General features: G+C 39.0%; 1 protein-coding gene and 1 long non-coding RNA gene across 6 annotated transcripts in view; one reads left to right on the top strand and one right to left on the bottom strand.

Annotated features, from left to right (window-relative positions):
- LOC309870395 (uncharacterized protein C12orf56) overlaps positions 1-21038 on the bottom strand; it is a 103200-nt gene that overhangs the window by 3260 nt on the left and 78902 nt on the right. For 3 of the 5 annotated variants that reach the window (XM_082742531.1, XM_082742532.1, XM_082742535.1), the window contains 5 exons: positions 16491-16597; positions 14979-15068; positions 6625-6748; positions 4166-4240; positions 3536-3610 (listed from right to left, as the gene is read on the bottom strand). In XM_082742531.1, the coding sequence (XP_082598657.1) occupies positions 3536-3610; positions 4166-4240; positions 6625-6748; positions 14979-15068; positions 16491-16597 (471 nt within the window). Of the gene's footprint in view, positions 1-3535; positions 3619-4165; positions 4241-6624; positions 6749-14978; positions 15069-16490; positions 16598-21038 lie in introns of all 5 variants that reach the window. The other 2 variants (XM_082742534.1, XM_082742533.1) reach the window with 1 other exon arrangement.
- Positions 1-21038, top strand: part of LOC309870400 — a 66731-nt gene that overhangs the window by 18288 nt on the left and 27405 nt on the right. The gene's annotated exons all lie outside the window — the stretch shown is intronic.

Below are 21038 nucleotides of genomic sequence, written 5' to 3'. Positions count from 1 at the left end.
AGGGTGGAAGATAGTTTCTCTTCTCTTCTACTGTGAAGGACAAATGGCCCACCAAGATAAACTCCCTGTGACTTTGAAAGAGGGTTTCTCCAAGGTGGTTGTTCTCAAAATTTAGTATGCATAAAAATCACCTAGGCAGCTCAATAAACATGCGGAATCCTGAGCCCCACCTCAAGATGTTTATCATAAACAATTCTGATGCCTTTGTTCCTCAGGCAATGCCTTGAGAAACACTAAGTGAAAAAGCAAAGAAAACCAGGCTTGACACAAGCAAGCGATGTTTACGTCCCTGTTAGCTGGGGTTTTCATCGAGAGTATGTCTGCTATAATTTCTGAGGGGGAAATTAAAATGGAATAGCAATAATGTGAAGTTATTGAGTTGTTCTCACACACCCATAAAAAGTCATTTACAACAGAACCAAGGGGCATCTGGCTGGCTCCATTGTTAGAGCATTTGACTCTTGATCTTGGGATCATGAGTTCAAGCCCCCACATTGAGTGTAGAGATTAGTTTAGAAAACAGACAGACAGACAGACAGACACACACACACACAGAGAACCAAATAACAAAAACCAAGAATAATGGATTCCACAAGTCTTTTTATTTTTTTGAGGGGGGCACATTTTTAAACAACTACCCATAAATGTAGGCACTATGAAATCAGGAAGGCACTCTAATGTCCTTTCAAGCTCTAACCAGGTCCCTTTACATGCCCATTAAATTAGTATCAATAAATATGTTGCCTTTTCTATTGATGTTGCTATTGGCCCTTCTGAAGTAGGACAGGGTGGAGTGGGTTCTCCCCAGTCCAGATCTGTTTACTTGTATTGACTAAATACTGCATCAGGGAAACACAGATTGAGGTTGGGGAGTCTGGAGTAGTAGAACAAAGCAATGACAATTTGGGGATTAAATCTGTAACTTCTTTTGCATCTTGCTCTTACCAAGCAAGAAAATCAGCCAGAGCTGACTGACATACAGGTAGATTCAATGATCACAACAGTTTGCTTGCTTGCACATTTCTCTCAAATGGCCAGTTTCTACCCATACTCTTTAGAATGGAGTTAATATTGAAGCTTTCAACAGTGTAGTGGTCCTTTTGCCACCTTTCATCCTGGCATACTTTATGGTCACAGACTGGCTTCATACTCAATTCCTTTGGTGAACCAACCCTAGAGGTTGATAAAGAAACTTCCCTGTGGCTTGAAGTCTTTAGTACCCCCAGACTTCACACATCAGTTCAAATGATAGAGTCTGCAACCACTGTACAGAAAAAGGAAGGGTCTTGCATCTTGCTCATAAGAGCTTCTGTTGCTATGAATGACGAACTTTACGATACTCCTTGAAGTGAAGAGAAAGTAGTTACCGTCTGTGTGCTGTTAAAGGAGCCAAGTCTATAGGCTCAGTCTCTGTATAAGGCAGCTGGCTGTTAAACTGACAAGGTTACCTACCCTCTGGCCCTAACCAGACTTTTGTAAACATATGCCGCAGGGATCTGGCAAGAAAATCTGCATTCCCAAGGACATGTTCAGCATAACTATAGAAAATACCCAAAGTAGGGAACCACTGATGGCCAACATGTTTGTATATCAAAAGAGAACATACTATGTCTTGTCAAATCCTCCATTAGCAATGAAAATTTAGTTGGGTTTACTACTTTTTGAAGAGATCTCCAATTAATGGATGTTGATTGGATATATGAATATATGAATGAAGAAAGGAAAATTAAATTCCGGGAAATGAGATTAAGGGATGAAACGTTTTTATAGAATTAATTCAGAAGGTATTTTACTGAATATCCGTTATGTGCCTACCACAACAGACATAGCTCCCACCCTCGTGGCACTTGGAGTTTGTTGGGAGAGAATGACATCGTGTCAGTCTTGACAGACTAGGTTGTACTGTGGTAACAAATTTCAGGAAATTTTATGGTAACAAATTTCACAACAGTTTACTACTTGCTCACATTTTATGTCCCTTATAGGTTGGCAGGGGGTTGTACTCATTGTAGTCACTGAGGACTCTCAGTGCTGCCACTCAACACGCCAGAAGGAAAAGAGAATGCAGAGAAGCTTGCACTTGCTCTTAAACCTTCTGACAAGAAGTGACACAGGCTACTTATGCTCACATTCCATTGGCAAAAGCAAGAACAGAGACCTACCTAATTTGAGGTAGGGAGAGCAGTACAATCCTACTGTGTGCCTGGAAGGAGAGAGAGCCAGAATGTATGTGGGCACTAATGTCTATATAGGGAAGAACCAGAAAGGAACGGCAACAAATGCCAACTGCAACAGTAACAAGTCCCATGAAGGGAAGGAAGAGGTCTTCTTCCCAAGCTATGACTATGTGTGCCGATAATGGGGAGTCTGATCTAGTCAGAGGTGAGGAAATCATCCCCCACCTTGTCCCAGGAAGAGGCACTGAGGCCGAAAGGATGAGTAGGAGTTAGCGTGGAAAAAGGAGGGAAAAGCATTTCAGACAGAGGAGGAACAGTGAATGTCCTGTAATGGAGTTGGGGGTGCTGGAGGTGGGCAGTGAGTAAGAGGCACACAAAGGGAGAGTGAGGGACTAGATGAGCCTTGTAGGCTCTTTTTTATGAGAGATTAAAGCAAGGCATGACATAATCAGATTTTTTGGAATAGATCTCTTTGATTAGTCTGGTGGGAATATAGGGACAGACCACATAGATGTGACTGTAATGTCAAAGACAGAGACAGTGGTACTATGGACCAGGATGGCAGTAACCAGGACAGAGAGCCCCAGTGATCCCCAGGGTTAATTCATACTCGCCAACTCATACTCGGTGTTTAACATAAATGTTCAGGGCGTGCCTGGGTGGCTCAGTCGGTTAAGCAGCCTGCTCTTGATTTCAGCTCAGGTCATGGTCTCAGGACCCTGGTATCCAGCCCTGCTCAGTGGAGAGTCTGCTTGAGGAAGCTCTTCCTCTCCTCTGCCCCTCCCTCCTACTCATTCTCACTCTCTCAAATAAATTAATCTTTTTTAAAAAGACAAATGTTAATATTTTCACTTATTTATGCAGCCAATATTTTAATGCATTCTGTTTCCTACAGAATATATCTTAGGATTTTTCATGAAGTGAAGATCACATTTAAGAGATCATTTCAGGGGGTTCCTGGGTGGCTCGGTTGGTTGAGCATCTGACTCTTGATTTTGGTTCAGGTCTTGATCTCAGGGACATGAGATTGAGCCTGGCATCTGGCTCTGTGCTGAGTGGAGCCTGCCTAAGATTCTCTCTCCCTCTCTCGGCCCCTCCCTGCTCATGGTCTCTCTCTCTCTCTTCAAAAAAAATTTGTTTTTTTAAAAAGGATATCATTTCAGTACCTTAAGCACTTAGGACCCAAATATAAAAATGCTTTTTTAAAATTAAATAATAAAATAATCAGATTTACATTTTGCTTCTGCTTTATAAATATCACTACTTATAGAGAAAATTTGCATTTTATTAAGTAAGCACAAGAGCCCCTGTTTAATTAGCTGTGAGTGGTGGTCTTGTTTCTGCTTCCCGGTACTTACTGTGGGAGGACGACTCTGGAGGAAGGACATCATCCAGCTAATAGCAAACGTAGTGGATCCCAATCCAAGATTTCCCTGAAAGACTCGAGGAAATAAATTAAGTTGTATTCATGAAGTCCAAATTGTACATAAAAGGATATTCATTCTCAAATACATTTTATCTTGATTAATGAAATCTCTATAATCAGTATTTAGCAAAAAATTTAAAAAGTAAAATCAGAAGGCACGTGGGTGGCTCAGTGAGTTAAACCTCTGCCTTCAGCCCAGGTCATTGTCTCAGGGTCCTGGGATCGAGCCCCACATCAGGCTCTCTGCTCTGTAGGGAGCCTGCTTCCCCCTTTCTCTCTGCCTGCCTCTCTGCCTACTTGTGATCTCTCTCTCTCTGTCAAATAAATAAATAAAATCTTCAAAAATAAAAAGTAAAATCAGTATTTAGGGAGATAAACTGGATGAGTACTTGAGAGCAAAAGTAGTATCACTTATGTTAGCTGACTTTGGAGACCATCTCTAATACAAGTATATTAAAGGTATATTATTATTCATATGATGTAGAATCATAGGTATGTAATAGTCATATGATATATAACAATCATATAATATAACATATATGATAAAAAATAAGTATTGTACCTGCTGAAAGACAAGAAGTATCTCATATAAAAGTGCTGTAGCTGTGTCTGTATATTCCACGATAAGCTTCTGTAACTGGAATTTTAAATAATAAGACAATATAATTAGCAGATCCAAAAAAATGGTGATTTCTCCTGGTTGCCATTAGGTACTTATAAAAGAATTTTTGATTAACTGAAAATAAAATGAGTGTGATCAGTTTTCCTATTCTGTTTGGTTCAGATAGTCTCAAAACAAATGAACAAACAAAAATGGCTCATAGAAAGACTACACATTGAATAATGTCTATGAAAGTGGATCAGGGAAAAACGATATAGAATGCTACCACACAAAAACCCCTGCACACTTGATTTGCAAAATCATTCAGATCAATAACTCTACCTCATTTTAAGACTAATGAAATATGCTCCCTAGAATTAAGGTGGGGGATTCCCTGGGTAATTTGGGCTTAAGCCCAGCATAAACTACAACTCCCTCTGTGAAATGGGTAAATATAGGGCTTAGCGATTTTTTACTTTATTTTCTTGCAAGAACTCCAGTTAGTGAGGCTGTCTTCTAGCTTCAAGTAACTCTTCTGGCCCATCCACCACTTGGTGCATGAGAGCTGTGCCTGTGGGCATTGATAGAGGCCAACACATCTTCCCTGACAGTATTCTTTGCAAGAAAGAGCTCTAGCTTGAAATCTCCCACTGTGTTAGACCTTGGAACCAAAATGTATATGATCTGCTCATGGCTGCACCAATAGCCCAGGCACAAAAGATCACCAAATCCAAAAGCAGGAAACTCAGACCTATCTATTCTGCCCACTACCTATTTTTATAAGGCTATACCATAGGCAATCAAGTCAGCTAATCCAAAACCAAATTCACTGTTTCCCTTTTAAACCTACTCTTCTTGCTGTAATTCTTACCTGATACCCAGCCAGAATCTAAAAGTCATCCAATCTTCACAATTTATTTTCAACATCAAACATCAGCACAATTTCCTAAAAATTTCTGGAATCTATTCTCTTTGCAACTACCATCCCTTTTGTTTTCTTCATAAATTTACTCAACAAATATGCATCTGACACTGTGCTAAGGGCTGGGGATACAGTGGGGAGCAGCAGAGACATGGACTGTGCCGTCATGGAAGATAGTCTAACCACAGTGTAACAATCAAATAAATAAATGCATCGTTGCTAACTGAGAAAGCGTTCTGAAACAAGAGTATAGGAAGTTAGGAGAGCTCTAAAATGAAAGTCCAAGTCTTGTTTTGGGGGTCGAGGATAGCTTCACTCTGGCCTCTCTTATTCGTCACATGGATGTCTGTACTAGCTTCTTAGCCCTGCCTGAGTCTTGCTTCCATCCCAGTCTGTAAACCCTAATATTACTTAAGCCGCTGTTGAAAATGGTATCATAGTTACTCCACATAGTCTCTAATATTCATATATATGAATAGTTATATAATATTCACACATATGAATATTATATTCATGTTATATTTAATTAACATCTGTCTCTATAACCAGACTATAAACCAGTGAGGGCAGAGATTGTGTCTGTTTTGCTTCTTGTTTGGACCTCACTGCCTAGCACACTGTTTAGCTCATCATAGAGTTTCAATAAATATTTATTGAATGAATGAATAAATTTAAGAGTTTTCTAAAACATAACTCTAATTGTCTAAGAACTATCAAGTCATATCCCATCCTTTTAAAAAAATCAGAGCTAATAAAAATAAAATAATAAAAATCTGATTTATTCTCTCAGAATATGTGCTTTCTAGGTAGTCTGATATTTCTAATGTTTTAGTAAAACCTTGGAAAAACAAGTAATTCTCACTAAGTTTGCACTACTTAGATAGGTAAGGAGATGGTAAACTAAGGCAAGAGAGTTAAAGTCTCTTAAAGATTGTTCTTTTGGGAGCCTGGGTAGCTCAGTTGTTAAGTGTCTGCCTTTGGCTCAGGTCATGATCCCAGGGTCATGGGATCAAGTCCTGCATCGGACTCCCTGCTTCTCCCTCTTTTTGTCCCCCTCCCTCCCTCCTACTTCTGCCCTCTCTCTCTTTCTCACATTCTCTGTCAAATAAATAAAATCTAAAAAAAAAAAAAAAAAAAGACAGTGCTTTTTTACTATTAGACCCCTACTGTGGGATTACATATACATAAATATATTGTATAGAGGCAGATTTATCTAATACATACTAAATCTAATTTATCTAATACATACTAATTATCTAATACATACTAATTATCTAATACATACTAAATACTAATTATTTTCCTTAGTATACATACTTTTTTTCTTAGTATACATACTTTAAAACATATAAAACAAATATATATTAATACTGACAGAATACCCATCTAAGTTTTGAGGTTAATGGCAAAATATTTACTCTTTGATTTACATTAGAAGACAAGAAGCCAGGGCATCCCTACATATTGTATTTAGTCTACCCCCAAATTCTCATCTCACCTTAGCATCAAAAGACATCTCAACTAAAGTTGAATCAGCCACCAACTGGATATCAAACACAGGACAAGATTTTGGAATCCGAGGTTCACTAATTAAAATTAGCAAAAGATTAAACAGTGTTCCCCTGAAAAAATAAATAGAAGGCAATTAATGAATAAAGTTCGAAAAGAAAAACAGTAAAGCCAAGTTTGTAGGCATTGAATATAACTAAAAGTATAAAGCATTGCAGACCATTCTTGACTGAACTTTTGGATCCTTGGACATGCAGACAATGGAGTAGTGGTAAAACATTTAAATGAAAATATATAATTTCTTGGTCTTTTGACTCAAAGCAAATTTTATGTTTTGTTTTTTTTTTAAAGAGTGTGTGCACAAGTGCAAGAGCGGGGAAGGAGGTGTAGAGGGAGAGAGAGAGAATCTTCAGCAGGCTCCACGCCCAGCAAGCAGTCTGACAAGGAGCTCAATCTCATGACCCTGAGATCATGACCGGAGCTGAAATCAAGAGTCCATCACTTAACAGACTGAATCACCCAAGCACCCCTCAAAGCAAGTATAGTTCTATAAGTTCACATAGCTTAGAAAACTTAGTAAGTCTGGACTTAAGGGAAATTTGGGTGATTTCAAATTAAAGCAGTATTTTCCAAAGGGCTCTTTGTGCACCCCCACAAAGGGCTTTTTATGGACTATTAATCCAAGGCAAATTATAGTCAAAATAGATTCTGTGATAGAAGAGGTATAGGAGATACTTGGTTAAACCAAATTCATTGAATATCTTTACTGTTGGACTTCTCAGAAGCTTTAATATGCTCACATGCACTGTTTATCTCCAGGACAAAGAAACTGCTTTATGAAGCATTTCTTAAAATGCTTATTTAATCATAGTGTTTTATTGACTCTAGAACTCTTTTAAAAAAATTTTTTTAAAGGTTTTTTTTATTTACTTGACAGATCACAAGTAGGCAGAGAGGCAGGCAGAGAGAGGGGGGAAGCAGGATTTCTGCTGAACAGAGAGCCCGATGTGAGGCTCGATCCCAGGACCCTGAGGTCATGACTGAGCCGAAGGCAGAGGCTCAACCCACTGAGCCACCTACGCACCCCTCTTTTTAAAATTTTTTAATTGAAATAGTTGACATGTTAGTTTCAGGTATACAAGATAGTGACTCAGCAATTATATACATTATCATATTCTTACCATGATAAGCATAGTTACCATCTGTCACCAAATGAAGTTATTACAGTATGATTAACTATATTCCCTATGCCATACTTTTCATCCCTTGACTGGCTTATTTTAAATTTGTACCTCTTAATCCCCTTTACCTATTTTACACATTCCCTCCATTCCCCTCCCATTTGGCAACCACTTGTTCTCTGTATTTATGAGTCAGTTTCTCTTTTTTGTTGTTATCTGTTTGTTGGTTTACTTTGTTTTTTAGATTCCACATATAAGTGACATCATATGGTATTTGTCTAACTTATTTCACTTAGGATAATACACTCTAGGTCCATCCATGTTGACGCAAATGGCAAGATTTCATTCTTTTTTTAAAAGTTTAAATATCTTCTTTTCTCATTTTTAATACATTTAAAAAATTATTTTTATTAACATATAATATATTATTTGCCCCAGGGGTACAGGTCTGTGAATCGTCAGGCTTATACATTTCCTAGCACTCACCATAGCACATACCCTCCCCAATGTCCATAACCCAACCATCCTCTCCCTAACCCCCATCTCCCAGCAACCCTGTTTGTCTTGTGAGATTAAGAGTCTCTTATGGTTTGTCTCCCTCCCAATCCCATCTTGTTTCATTTTTTCCTTGCCTACCCCCCAAAACCCCTGCCTTGCCTCTCACATTCCTCATATCAGAGATCATATGATAATTGTCTTTCTCTGACTGAATATTTCACTCAGCATAATACCGTCTAGTTCTATCCACATCATTGCAAATGGCAAGATTTCGTTTCTTTTGATGCCTGCCTAGTATTTCATTGTATATGTATGTATATATGTGTGTATGTGTATATACTCTTCCTTATCCATTCATCTGTTGATGGACATCTAGGTTCTTTCCATAGTTTGGCTGTTGTGGACATTGCTGCTATAAACATTCAGGTGCATGTGCCCCTTCAGATCACTACATTTGTGTCTTTGCGGTAAATACCCAGTAGTGCGATTGCTGGGTCATAGGGTAGTTCTATTTTCAACTTTCTGAGGAACCTTTATACTGTTTTCCAGGGTGGCTGCATCAGCTTGCTTTCCCACCAACAGTGTAGGAGGGCTCCCCTTTCTCCGCGTCCTTGACAACATCTGTTGTTTCCTGACTGGTTAATTTTAGCCATTCTGACTGGTGTGAAGTGATATCTCATGGTGGTTTTGATTTGTATTTCCCTGATGCCAAGTGATATGGAACACTTTTTCATGTGTCTGTTGGCCATCTGGATGTCTTCTTTGCAGAAATGTCTGTTCATGTCCTCTGCCCATTTCTTGATTGGATTATTTGTTCTTTGGGTGTTGAGTTTGATAAGCTCTTTATAGATTTTGGATACTAGCCCTTTATCTGATATGTTGTTTGCAAATATCTTCTCCCATTCTGTCAGTTGCCTTTCGGTTTTGTTGACTGTTTCCTTTGCTGTGCAAAAGCTTTTGATCTTGATGGTTCCAATAGTTCATTTTTGCCCTTGCTTCCCTTGCCTTTGGCAATGTTGATTTCATTCTTTTTTATAGCAAAATAATATTCCACTATATATATACACGACACCTTCTTTATCCATTCATCTATTGGTAGATATTTAGGTTGCTTCTGTACCTTGACTATTGTAAATAATGTTGCAGTAAACATAGGGTTGCATACATCTTTTTGGATTAGTGTTTTTGTTTTCTTTGGATGACTACCTAGAAATAGAACTGGACCATATGGTAATTGTAGTTTTAGTTTTTTGAGGACCCTCTATCCTGTTTTCCAGAGTGGGTGCACCAATTTATATTCCCAACAATAGCACCAAAAAAAAAAAAATGAGGAAAAAAAGCTTTTCTTTTAAACAAGGCATTTCAGGGCTTACTGCTCCACTGAAGTACTAGATATTAGTTAATAAAACTAATACTACTTTAAGTCTTTTCCATTCAAAACCAGTGTACTATCCATTAACCTACACTAATAACTCAAATTGTCACTATATGTTTGAATAATGTACCCTGTTATTTGAAAAGGAAAAGGAAAAAAAAATCACAATCCAAATCGAGGATCCTGAGGGGATGAGGTTTGATGGTACCATCTTCATATATGTTATATAATTCATGCATAGTTGAAAAGGAGCCAAATGCAGATCACTACGAAAATCAGTTGCCTAACTGAAGACAGTATCAGAGTAGCTTTGATGATGGGAGCAGTAAAAGAATGTATAGATAGGACTATATAAAAATCCTCTATCACCATAACCATTTTCATAATGGACTAAATGAGACTGTAAACAATCCCTGTTTAGTAATATTTGTGGCTTCCCAATCTTTTTACAATCACTTAAATCATCACCATGATTAGAAGTTCATGATTAGGGCGCCTGGGTGGCTCAGTGGGTTAAGCCGCTGCCTTCAGCTCAGGTCATGATTTCAGGGTCCTGGGATCGAGTCCCGCATCGGGCTCTCTGCTCAGCAGGGAGCCTGCTTCCTCCTCTCTCTCTCTCTGCCTGCCTCTCTGCCTACTTGTGATGTCTTTCTGTCAAATAAATAAAATAAAAAATCTTTAAAAAAAAAAAAGAAGTTCATGATTAACCAAAATTTTAATAAAAAGAATTCCCCTCCTTTCTCCAAAGCAAACAGCAGGTTAGTTCCTATATCTACAAAAGAAGAATCATGTCAACACACTTCTCAAAAAAGCAGAGTATGTCCTACAGGATATTTGTTAATGTTTTATTCAGGCTACTTTAAAATGGCCAATCTTACTTTTAGAAGACCCTTCCAAAATCAACAAAATAGGGTGCCTGGGTGGCTCAGTGGGTTAAGCATCTGCCTTCAGCTCAGGTCATGATCCCAGGGTCCTGGGATCAAGATCAAGAGCCAAGTGGGGCTTCCTGCTCAGTGGGGAGTCTGCTTCTCCCTCTCCCTCCGCCCCTCCCCCTGCATATGCTCTCTCTCTCTCAAATAAATAAATAATCTTTTTTTTTAATCAAAACATTTCATTTAGAAGCTTTTCCTAATCTTAAGTTTGAAATGATATTCCATGTACTGATTTATTTAATGTCCTTTGTTTTCAGCAACAGCTTCTTTTCAAAGTATCATATATCCAGGGTTAAAGGAAGGAACTCTCAAATTCTGGGTCACTTTCTGTGATAATATATGAATTTAACCTTAACAGTATTAAAATAAGAATGGATTTATGGCACGTTACAGGAAGAATTCAATGAACTGAATTGAGCCAATAAAATCTTTACTTATAAAAAAATAAAGAGGAAAATGCTGAAATGAGTAAATGCTTTTATATTTGCTCAAATGGAATTTAATTTGAAATCTACTCTTCCTGTCAACACTATTTAAAATACACGGGGTCAATAATAGAAGAAATCTTAATCTAAATGGTAGTTTCATCCCCAAAATACTTATTATAGAATTGACAGCACATCCTTAAAATGTGCCAACAATTTTGATACTTTCATTGTGTAGATTGTTATTATTTCCAATGTGAGAATTTTGAATGCATTACAATATATTTTATAATATATATACAGACTTTGAAAGGCAAACTCATGGTCTCATAAGTCACTCTGTGTTGTTTGTGGTTGGCAGAATTCTAATATGGCTTCCAAGATTTTTGCCCCTGGTATATGCACCCTAAATAATTCCTTCCTCTTAAGTATGGATAGGACCTGTGAATATATTAAGCTATTACTCTTGTGATTATGTTATGTTAGATGAGAAAGGTAAAGGGATTTTGCATACATAATTAAGGTTCCTAATTTGTTGACTTCTGAGGTAATCAAAGAGAGATTATCCTGGGTGAGCCTGATTATCCATTTGAGCCCTTCAAAGAGCGCTTAGAGCTTCTCTGAGTGCAGAAATAGTTTCTTACCAAGAAGCAAGCAAATTTATAAGGAAATTACTTCAGGCCACAAAGACCCAAGTGAGCTTGGAAGATAAGCCCAAGGCTCAGATGAGACTGCAGCCCTAGTCTGTTGTCACCTTGACTGCCACCTTGTGAAACCAGAGCAAGGTAATCCAGCTGCGCTATGCCCAGATTTCCTGATCCACAAAAGCTGTGGATAAACAGTTGATATTATTTTAAGTCACTGAGTTTATAGTAACTTGTTACAGGGTAATAGAAGATTAATGCAGTTATATTAGACATTAACTGTTAGTTAAGGCTACATGTAACATGACTTGACCCTATGCATATCAAAATTGGCTGAAAAGTTAGTATTACAACTCTATTATAGCAATATAATATATGCATTGAAATACATGAAAAAAAAACAAGAAATACATAAAAAGAATTAGTCATCTCAGGAAAGAGGCTTACTATAGTAGGACTGATGTGGCCAAACCAATTTAAGACAGAACAGTTGAAAAAGCAGAGGATAGTAAGAGTGATGGTTCTTCAACTCAGAGAGAGGTAGGGATGAAAAGATGGGCAAAAAGGGTAACATAATTGAGCAGTAATTCAGTGTGGCTAGATATAAATGTAAGAAGTAATCTTGAATCTCTGTCCTGGAGATTGGGGAAATGATACTATCAGCTGCATAAAGAAGTATACAGAGGGGGCACCTGACTGGCTCAGGTGGTGGAGCATGCAACTCTTGATCTTAGGGTTATAAGTTCAAGCCCCACTCGGGGTTTAGAGATTACCTTAAAAAAAAAAAAAAGAAATCTTAAAAAAAAAAAGTATTCTGAGAAAACAATAATGTGTGTCTTCCCTGTTTTGCTGCAAAGCAGGGGTTAAGAAACTATGGCTTGTAGGCCAAATAGCCCAGAACCCATTTTTATAAATAAAGCATTATTGGAACAGAACTGTGCCCATTCATTTATAAATTGTCTATCACTCTTTTTATGCTGCAGTGGCAAAGTTGAATAGCTGCAGCAGACACTCTATGGCCTGAAAAACCAAAAATGTTTATTCAATGGCCCTTTATAGAAATGTTTAACAATTCTGCAATCAGAGAAAGACAATTATCATATGATCTCCCTGATATGAGGAAGTTGAGAGGCAATGTGGAGGGTTTGGGTAGGAAAGGAATAGATGAAACAAGATGGGATCAGGAGGGAGACAAAGCATAAGAGACCCTTAATCTCACAAAAAAAATTGAGGGTTGCCCAGGGTTGGGGGGGGCTTTGGGTTATGGACATTGGGGAAGGTAATATGTGCTATGGTGAGGCTATGAAGTGTGTAAACCTGGCGACTCACAGACCTGTACGCCTAGAGCTAATAATAATTACATGTTAATAATAAAAAAAAAAGAAATGTTTGGCTACTCTGGCGTATAGCGTAGTACACCCATAGTCCCTGGCACAGAGCAAATTGCTTAAGAAATGTTCATGAGGTGTGCCTGGGTGGCTTAGTCATTAAGCGTCTGCCTTTGGCTCAGGTCAGGATCCTGGGGTCCTGGGATTGAGCCCCCATTGGGGCATTAGACTCCCTGCTTGTCAGGGAGACTGCTTCTCCCTCTCTCTCTGCTTGTGTTCCCTCTCTCACTATCTCTTTCTGTCAAATAAATAAATTAAATCTTTAAAAAGAAAAATGTTCATGTTATTATCATCAAAATTCATTTGTAAAGTTTTCTAATAAATAGCCAGGACAAACAATAAAGTTTTTATTCTTCTCCCTGGTTCAAATGTTTTAGAACCCATAGCCCTCATTTTCCTTCCACTTTCTAATACAGAAAATTTAAGTAAACAGTTGATGACAGTGGAAAAAATTAAGATTATAGTTTGAACACTGGCTCAGGATATAATTCATAGTCTACAAACCATATAAAAAGGTCAAGCAGATATAAGAAATATGCAAACACATATTTTCTGTGGCAAAGAATGCTATTGTCCCCCTACTACACATTATTTCATTCTTCCTTTTAATAATAGGTGTCCCTATCACCATCCAAAGTTTAGCTATCTACAGAGCCAGGCAACTGCAGACACATCCAGCTTCTCTTGAGGCTAGATATGGGCATATGCCTAAAGTCCTCATCAGCAGAATATGAACAGAAAAATCTTAGATGACTCTCTTAAAAAGGAAATTTGCTTGCCTTCTACTTCTCTTCCTGCATCCCATAGGGTTTAAGGAAGTCGTGAAGGTCAGCCAACTTCAACCATAAAGACAGAGATAGCATAATAAAATATGTCAGAGCAAAAAAAGGGAAGGAACCTAGGTCTCTGGCTGATCTCCTAGAGGAAATCTTGACTCTCTACTCTGGACTAGTATATGAAAAAGATGTAAATTTCTATCTTCTGTGGCCCACATATTTTAACATATCTTTATCATAGCAGCTTACTCTATATGTTAATAAGCCCTCCCGCTGTCACTCACTTCAAGGTCACACAATTATATATTAAATGAAGCTACTATTAACTCCGGCCTTTGCAATGTGATATTTCTGTTATGTGGGGTTACAGGTACTCTGTAAAATTCTAGTAGAGAACCCCTGGCTTTTATTTTTATTTTTACTTTATTTTATTTTTTTTAAAGATTTTATTTATTTATTTGAGAGAGAGACAGTGAGAGAGAACATGAGTGAGGAGAAGGTCAGAGGGAGAAGCAGACTTCCCATGGAGCTGGGAGCCTGATGTGGGACTCGATCCTGGGACTCCAGGATCATGACCCAAGCTGAATGCAGTCATCCAACCAACTGAGCCACCCAGGCGCCCAAGAGAACCCCTGGCTTTTAACGTATGATGAGGCATTTGGGCTTTTTCAAGTCTCTTATGCTAAGAGAATCTCTGTGCTCTTAATAATCCAGAGAGCCTGGGAGAACTCACTATGTTCCGTGTTCATCAAAGAAGGAAGTGGAAAGGCAAAGGAGTTTAATATACTTATAAGGGGTTTGGACAGAGAACTAAGAGAGCTATGAGTTTTGGAAGACACTCAATAGAGTAGTTAATGGGTTGTAACTACAAGGTGCCAATGTCTCCTTAAAGACCTTACCTTGGGGCGCCTGGGTGGCTCAGTGGGTTAAGCCTCTGCCTTCAGCTCAGGTCATGATCTCAGGGTCCTGGGATTGAGCCCCGCATCGGGCTCTCTGCTCAGTGGGAAGCCTGCATCCCCCTCTCTCTCTGCCTACTGCTCTGCCTACTTGTAATTTCTTTCTCTGTCAAATAAATAAATAAAATCTTTAAAAATAAATAAATAAATAAAAATAAAAGACCTTACTTTTTAGCTGCCAACGTGCTCAGGCGCGATGACTCAGTTTCTGTTTCTCTGAACATCAGCCCCAGAGTCTGTATAATTTCAATGCATGCTCTAGAAAACAAAGCAAAGAAAGCACAGGAGTGGCATGGTTGCATGACAAGTTCAGAACTTCACAAAATTAGTAACCCTTGATAAAATTGCTCTCATATCTATATAGAAAACGTATGGGAAGGAAATTCTGTTTGTTAATTGTCAACATTGGTTGAGTCCCTACTCTGTGATTGCTACATAGTAAACACTCAACAATATTTGTTGAGCGAATTAATTAATAGCTGAATGTCAGGATTACAAGTCATTTTCATAGTGTTTTTGGTCCTTAACATTTTTTTCTGATAATCACACGCTATTTAAAAATTATTTTTAGGGGAGCCTGGGTGGTTTAATTGGTTAAGCATCTACTTTTAGCTCAGGTCATGATTCCAGGGTCTTAGGATCGAGCTCCTTGCTCAGTGAGGAGTTTGCTTCTCCCTGTCCCTCTGCCACTTTCACTGCTTGTGTGCTTGTGCGTACACTCTCTCTGTTTCTCTTTCTATCAAATAAATACATAAAATCCTAAAAATAAACAAATAAAATTATTTTTAATAATTTTAACTTTTTCCAATAAGTAATTTTTGGCTCAAAATTTCAAAGGTAAAAATGGGAATTCAGTGAAAGTTGTTTTCTCTGATGCCTTTTTTTTTTTTTCCCTTTGGGACAACCAATATTACTAATTTCTTATATAGCCTTTCTTTATTTTTAAGATTTTATTTATTTAAGGGAGAAAGAGAAGAAACAAGTACAGTAGAAACAGTGAGGGGAGGGGGAGAAGGAGAAGCAGACTCCCACCGAGCAGGGAGCCCGAAGTGGGGCTTGATTCCAGGACCCAAACACTTCACTGACTGAGCAACCCAGGTGCCCCTATAGCCTTTATTTAAAAAGTAGAACAGGAACACCTGGGAAGCTCAGTCCATTAAATGTCTGACTCCAGATTTCAGCTCAGGTCATAGTCTCAGGGTTGTGAGATCTAGTCCTGTGTCAGACTCTGAACTGGGCGTGGAGCTTGCTTAAGATTTTCTCTCTCCCTCTTCCTTTGCCCCTCCCAGCCCCCCACGAAAAGTAGAACAAAATGAGTACTATTTTTAAAAATCTATGTGAGGCAAAACTGGGATGCCTGGGTGGCTCAGTCGGTTAAGCCACTGGCTTCAGTACAGGTCATGATCCCAGAGTCCTGGGGTCAAGTCTCTCATCGGGTTCCTTGCTCAGCAGGGAGTCTGTTTCTCTTTCTGCCTCTGCCTGCCACTCTGCCTGCTTGTGCGCACGCACACTCTGTCTCTCTCTCACAAATAAATAAATAAATCTTATAAAAAAATCTATGTGAAGCAAAATTTGCAGCACCATTAATCATTACTACAGTATATATTTTGCCCAGCGCCTTCCATTTATCTTCAGTACCCTCCGGGGAGAAAAATCTATGACTATCCAGTTAGTACTTACACCAGCTCATCGGCCCTTTGGCTTTTATTTTGAAGTGAGCTCTTATCCCTAGACTCTGGCAAGTACTCATGAAGTTTGTTCACCAGGAAATAGAAAAGGTCACCGGTCTGTGAAAGCAAGTAGGAAAGAAGATGGTCATTAGGTATCAGATGGTAAAACCCTATCTTTACATAATAAAAATATGAAGATATTATTTATTCTCTGGAACCAAGTGAATTATAATACCACTCATTAATAATAGCGTAACCCAACGTGAAAACACTTTTTACTTAAACCAGGAGACTACTGTCCTGGTGAACAGAGCCCGAGCTAAAGCCTAGGGGGTGAGGCTAAGAGATGCCCCTTAGGCCCGGCTCTACTGTTAATACCGAAGACCCTCCAGACATAGGTGTATAATCTCAGGCAAATCATTCAGTTACTTGTGAATACTAGATTAAATGGAGGCTCCTATAGTTCTGCTTTTCCAAAGTAACTTGACCTTTGTGAGGATATAACGAATAATGGCTAGAAAACATTTTTTTTAAAGATTTCATTTATTTGACAGAGAGAGAAAGACAGGGTGAGAGAGAACACAAGCAGGAAGAGTGGGAGACGGTTGACAGAGAAGCAGGCTTCCCACTGGGCAGGAAGCCCGATGCAGGGCTCAAGCTCAGGACCCTGGCATCATGACCTGATCAGAAGGCAGATGCTTAACAACTGAGCCACTCAGGCGCCCCTGGAAAAACACTTTTTAAACATGTTTGCTAACCTGCAAGTGAAGGCACAGCACTGGTATAGCCTAATGAAAACAGTGAAGAATGATACTAATAATTTTGTTAATACAGTGGAAATGTCGATTGTCATCTCTGACAGAATAAACACTGACTTAAGAGTGCGTGAACCAGTTTTTTTGTGCTTCTGTGCAGTCTCATGAGTTAAATCCGAGCATGAAATAAGCACTGGCCCATGAAATCAGGCAGGTTGGTACTAATGAGAAAGATAATGTAATTGCTTCTCTTTTCCTTTTCTCTCTTACTTATTTTCCCCCCCAGGACTTTTGTCGACTAGTGACAAATTAGACTCTGTTTAAAAAGGTATTAGGTGTACCTTTATTTAGGTGCTAAGGCATGACAAGAGGCTGAGGATGGCAGCGGGAGAGAGGGACAGGAGGAGAAGGAGCAAGGTGTATGCCGGGCCCTCTGAGAACAGCTGCCGTTTACCAGGGCCCTGGTAATTGAGCACAGTGTGGTGGCTTTGTACCCTAACTCTGAGGTCACACCCCAGTTAGCTGTATGATATCTGGCAAATGACTTACACACTCTATGACTCAGTTTATGTCTAAAATAGAGTTAATGTCACCTGGTGGATGTTGCAGTAAGATAGTATCTGTAAAGCCTGAATGGTGCACAGCACATCATAAGTGCTTAATAAATTTATCAGTTACTATTGTGATCTTCCACCTGCTCACTAGTTCAGGAAGTTTTATTTTATTTACAAAGTTTTGTTGTTATTTTTTAAGATTTTATTTATTTGACAGACAGAGGTCACAAGTAGGCAGAGAGGCAGGCAGAGAGAGAAAGGGGGAAGTAGGCTCCCTGCTGAGCAGAGAGCCCAATGTGGGGCTCCATCCCAGGACCCTGGGATCATGACCTGAGCCGAAGGCAGAGGGTTTAACCCACTGAGCCACGCAGGCGCCCCTGATTTACAAAGTTTTATTTGTAAAGTATCTCATACCACCCTGCAACAACATGGAGAAATCTCAAAACTGTTAGGCCAAAGGAAGCTAGCACAAAAGAGTACAGAGTGTACATTTCTGGGTAAGTGGAATCTGAGGCAACAGAAAGCTTCTGTACATCTCTATACATTCTGTACATTTCTGGGTAAGTGGAATCCGAGCAACAGAAAGCGCAATGATTGCCCGGGGCCATGGATGGGAGGAAACTGCCTGCCAAATGTATAAGGTAGCCTTATGGGGCTGTAGAAGGGGCTATAGCCTTATGGGGTGATAGAAGTGTTTTAAATCTTGATTGGGGTGGTGGTTATATGGGTTTATACATTTGTCAAAACTCTTTAAACCAAACCCTTAAAATGAGTGCCTTTTATTTTATGTAAATTATATCCCAATAGTTTCTCCAAAGAAGAGGTACATATGGCCAGTAAGCACATGAAAAAATACTCAACGTCATGAATCATTAGGGAAATGCAAATCAAAACTACAAATAATCAGAAAATAACAAATGTTGACAAGGGTGTGAGAAAACTAGAACCTGTGTGCATTGTTAGTGGGAATGTACAGTGGTACAGATGCTGCGGAAAACAGTATGGTGGTTCCTCAAAAAATAAGAAATAGAATTACCAGAGGATTTAGTAATCCCACTTTTGGGTATAGTCCCAAAAGAACTGAAGGCAAGGTCTCAGAGAGATTGACACACCCATATTCACAGAGGTAACGTTCACAATAGCTTAAATGTGGAAGCAACCCAGTATCCATCAACGGAGTATGGAAAAGAAAATGTGGTTTTTACATACAGTGGAATATTATTCAGCCTTAAAAAGGAAGCGAGCTCCAACACTGATGTACCTGTGAGACATGCTGAGTGAAATAGGCCAGTGATAAAGAGACAAATACTGAGTGATTCCATTTACGTGAGATACTTAGAGAAGCTAAATCATAGATGCAGAAAGAAGAATGGTGTTGCCAGGAGCTGGGAGAAGGGATGAATGGGGGAGTTATTGTTTAATGAGTATAGTTTCAGTTTTACAAGATGAAAGGAGTTCTGGAGATGGCTGCACAATGAGACAGTGTTCCTACTTAATACCACTGAACCATATGCTTAAAAATGGTTAAAGTGGTAAATTTTCTGTTATGTGTATTTTACCATAATAAAAAAAATTGTTGAATTAAGAAAGAACCTCATGGGGGAAAAAATAAAGGGTTAGGAAGGAACAGGAATGGAGAACTCTTTCATTCACTCATTCATTCATTGAAGACATAACTACTGATTGCCAGCTATGTAGCAGGTGCTGTGCTAGGTAATGAGATATTACCTTGAGCCAAGCAGACATGGTATCTGTATTCCTAAAGCATAGTTTCAGTCAGTCTACCACAAAATGTTCTCATAATTTAAAATTTACTTGTGAAAAAGAAGAGAGAGAGAAAGAGAGATTACCTGAAAGAAAATTATACCACATACAGATGATTTCAAATGGGGGAAAGTGTGTGTGTGTGTGCGCGTGTGTGTGTGCACGTGTGTATGCATTTATAATACATAATATATTTATATACAATTATATATATTTGTAAGATTTTATTTATATGAAATTATTTTATGTATAATTTTCCATCATCTTGCTCAGGAACCAAAAATTAGAGGTGCCTCTAATCTCCCCACCCCAGTGAAGGTTCCTAAGGAAGCTTCAAACAACCTCATGTTCTCCAGGGAGCCCAGCACAAAGTGGGAAAACCACTGCTTAAACATAAAGCTATTATAGCTGTTTAAAGAAAAAAGCTCCGACAGGTGCCTGGGTGGCTCAGTCAGTTTAGTGTCTGATTCTTGATCTCAGCTTAGATCTTGATCTCAGGGTTGTGAGTTCAAGCCCCACCCCAAGTGCGGAGCCCACTTAATAAAAAAAAAGAAAAGAAAAGAAAAAAGCTCTGGAAGAAGATAAAAATGTTGACTTTTGTGAATTATATATGTTAACTCTGTGTAAACGAATATGAGACTAGATTGTGATTATGGATTAGAGAGAGAGAACATAAGGCTACGGTCTTGGTGGCATGGTGGTGGGCAGGGGGCCCACACTGGGTGTGGAAAGACCAAAAATAGGAGACTGCCCATATGCCTTTTATTTCCCTCTCTATTCATTTTGGCCTTTAATTTTTTTTTAATATTTTATTTATTTGTTTGATAGTGAGAAAGAGAGAGAGCACACACACAAGTAGGGGGAGCAGCAGGCAGAGGGAGAAGCAGGCCTTCTGCTGAGCAGGGAGCCTGATGCGGGTCTTGATCCCAGGACCCTGGAATCATGACCCGAACCGAAGGCAGACACTTAACGACTGAGCCACCCAGGCGCCCCTAGCCTTTAATTTTTTTAATCCTTTTTTTTTTAAGTAGGCTACATGTCCCACGTGGGTCTTGAACTCACGACCCTGAGATCAAGAGTCACATGCTCTACCAACTAAGCCAGCTGGGGGCCCCTTGGCCTCTCATTTTTGATAGCTGAATTAGAAGATCAATTTTAGTCCATCTAAGGACATTACCTTAAAGAACAGCTGCTGTTTTGTTTGTTTGTTTTTTAAGATTTTATTTATCTGAGAGAAAGAGTGAGAGAGAACATGAAAGGGGGGGAAGGTCAAAGGGAGATGCAGACTCCGTGTGGATCCAGGAGCCCGATGCAGGACTCGATCCTGGGATCTTGACCTGAGCTGAAGGCACTGGCCCAACCAACTGACCCACCCAGGCGTCCTGCAGTGTTTTCAATTAAGCAATAAAACGTGAATGTTCTATTCCTAAACTTCTTTTTCTTTTTTAACTTTTTTTTAAAAAAGATTTTATTTATTTATTTGAC

This window comes from Mustela nivalis (assembly GCF_964662115.1).
Source record: "Mustela nivalis genome assembly, chromosome: 7".
NCBI lineage: Eukaryota > Metazoa > Chordata > Mammalia > Carnivora > Mustelidae > Mustela > Mustela nivalis.
This window is presented reverse-complemented; position numbering and strand designations above follow the sequence as displayed.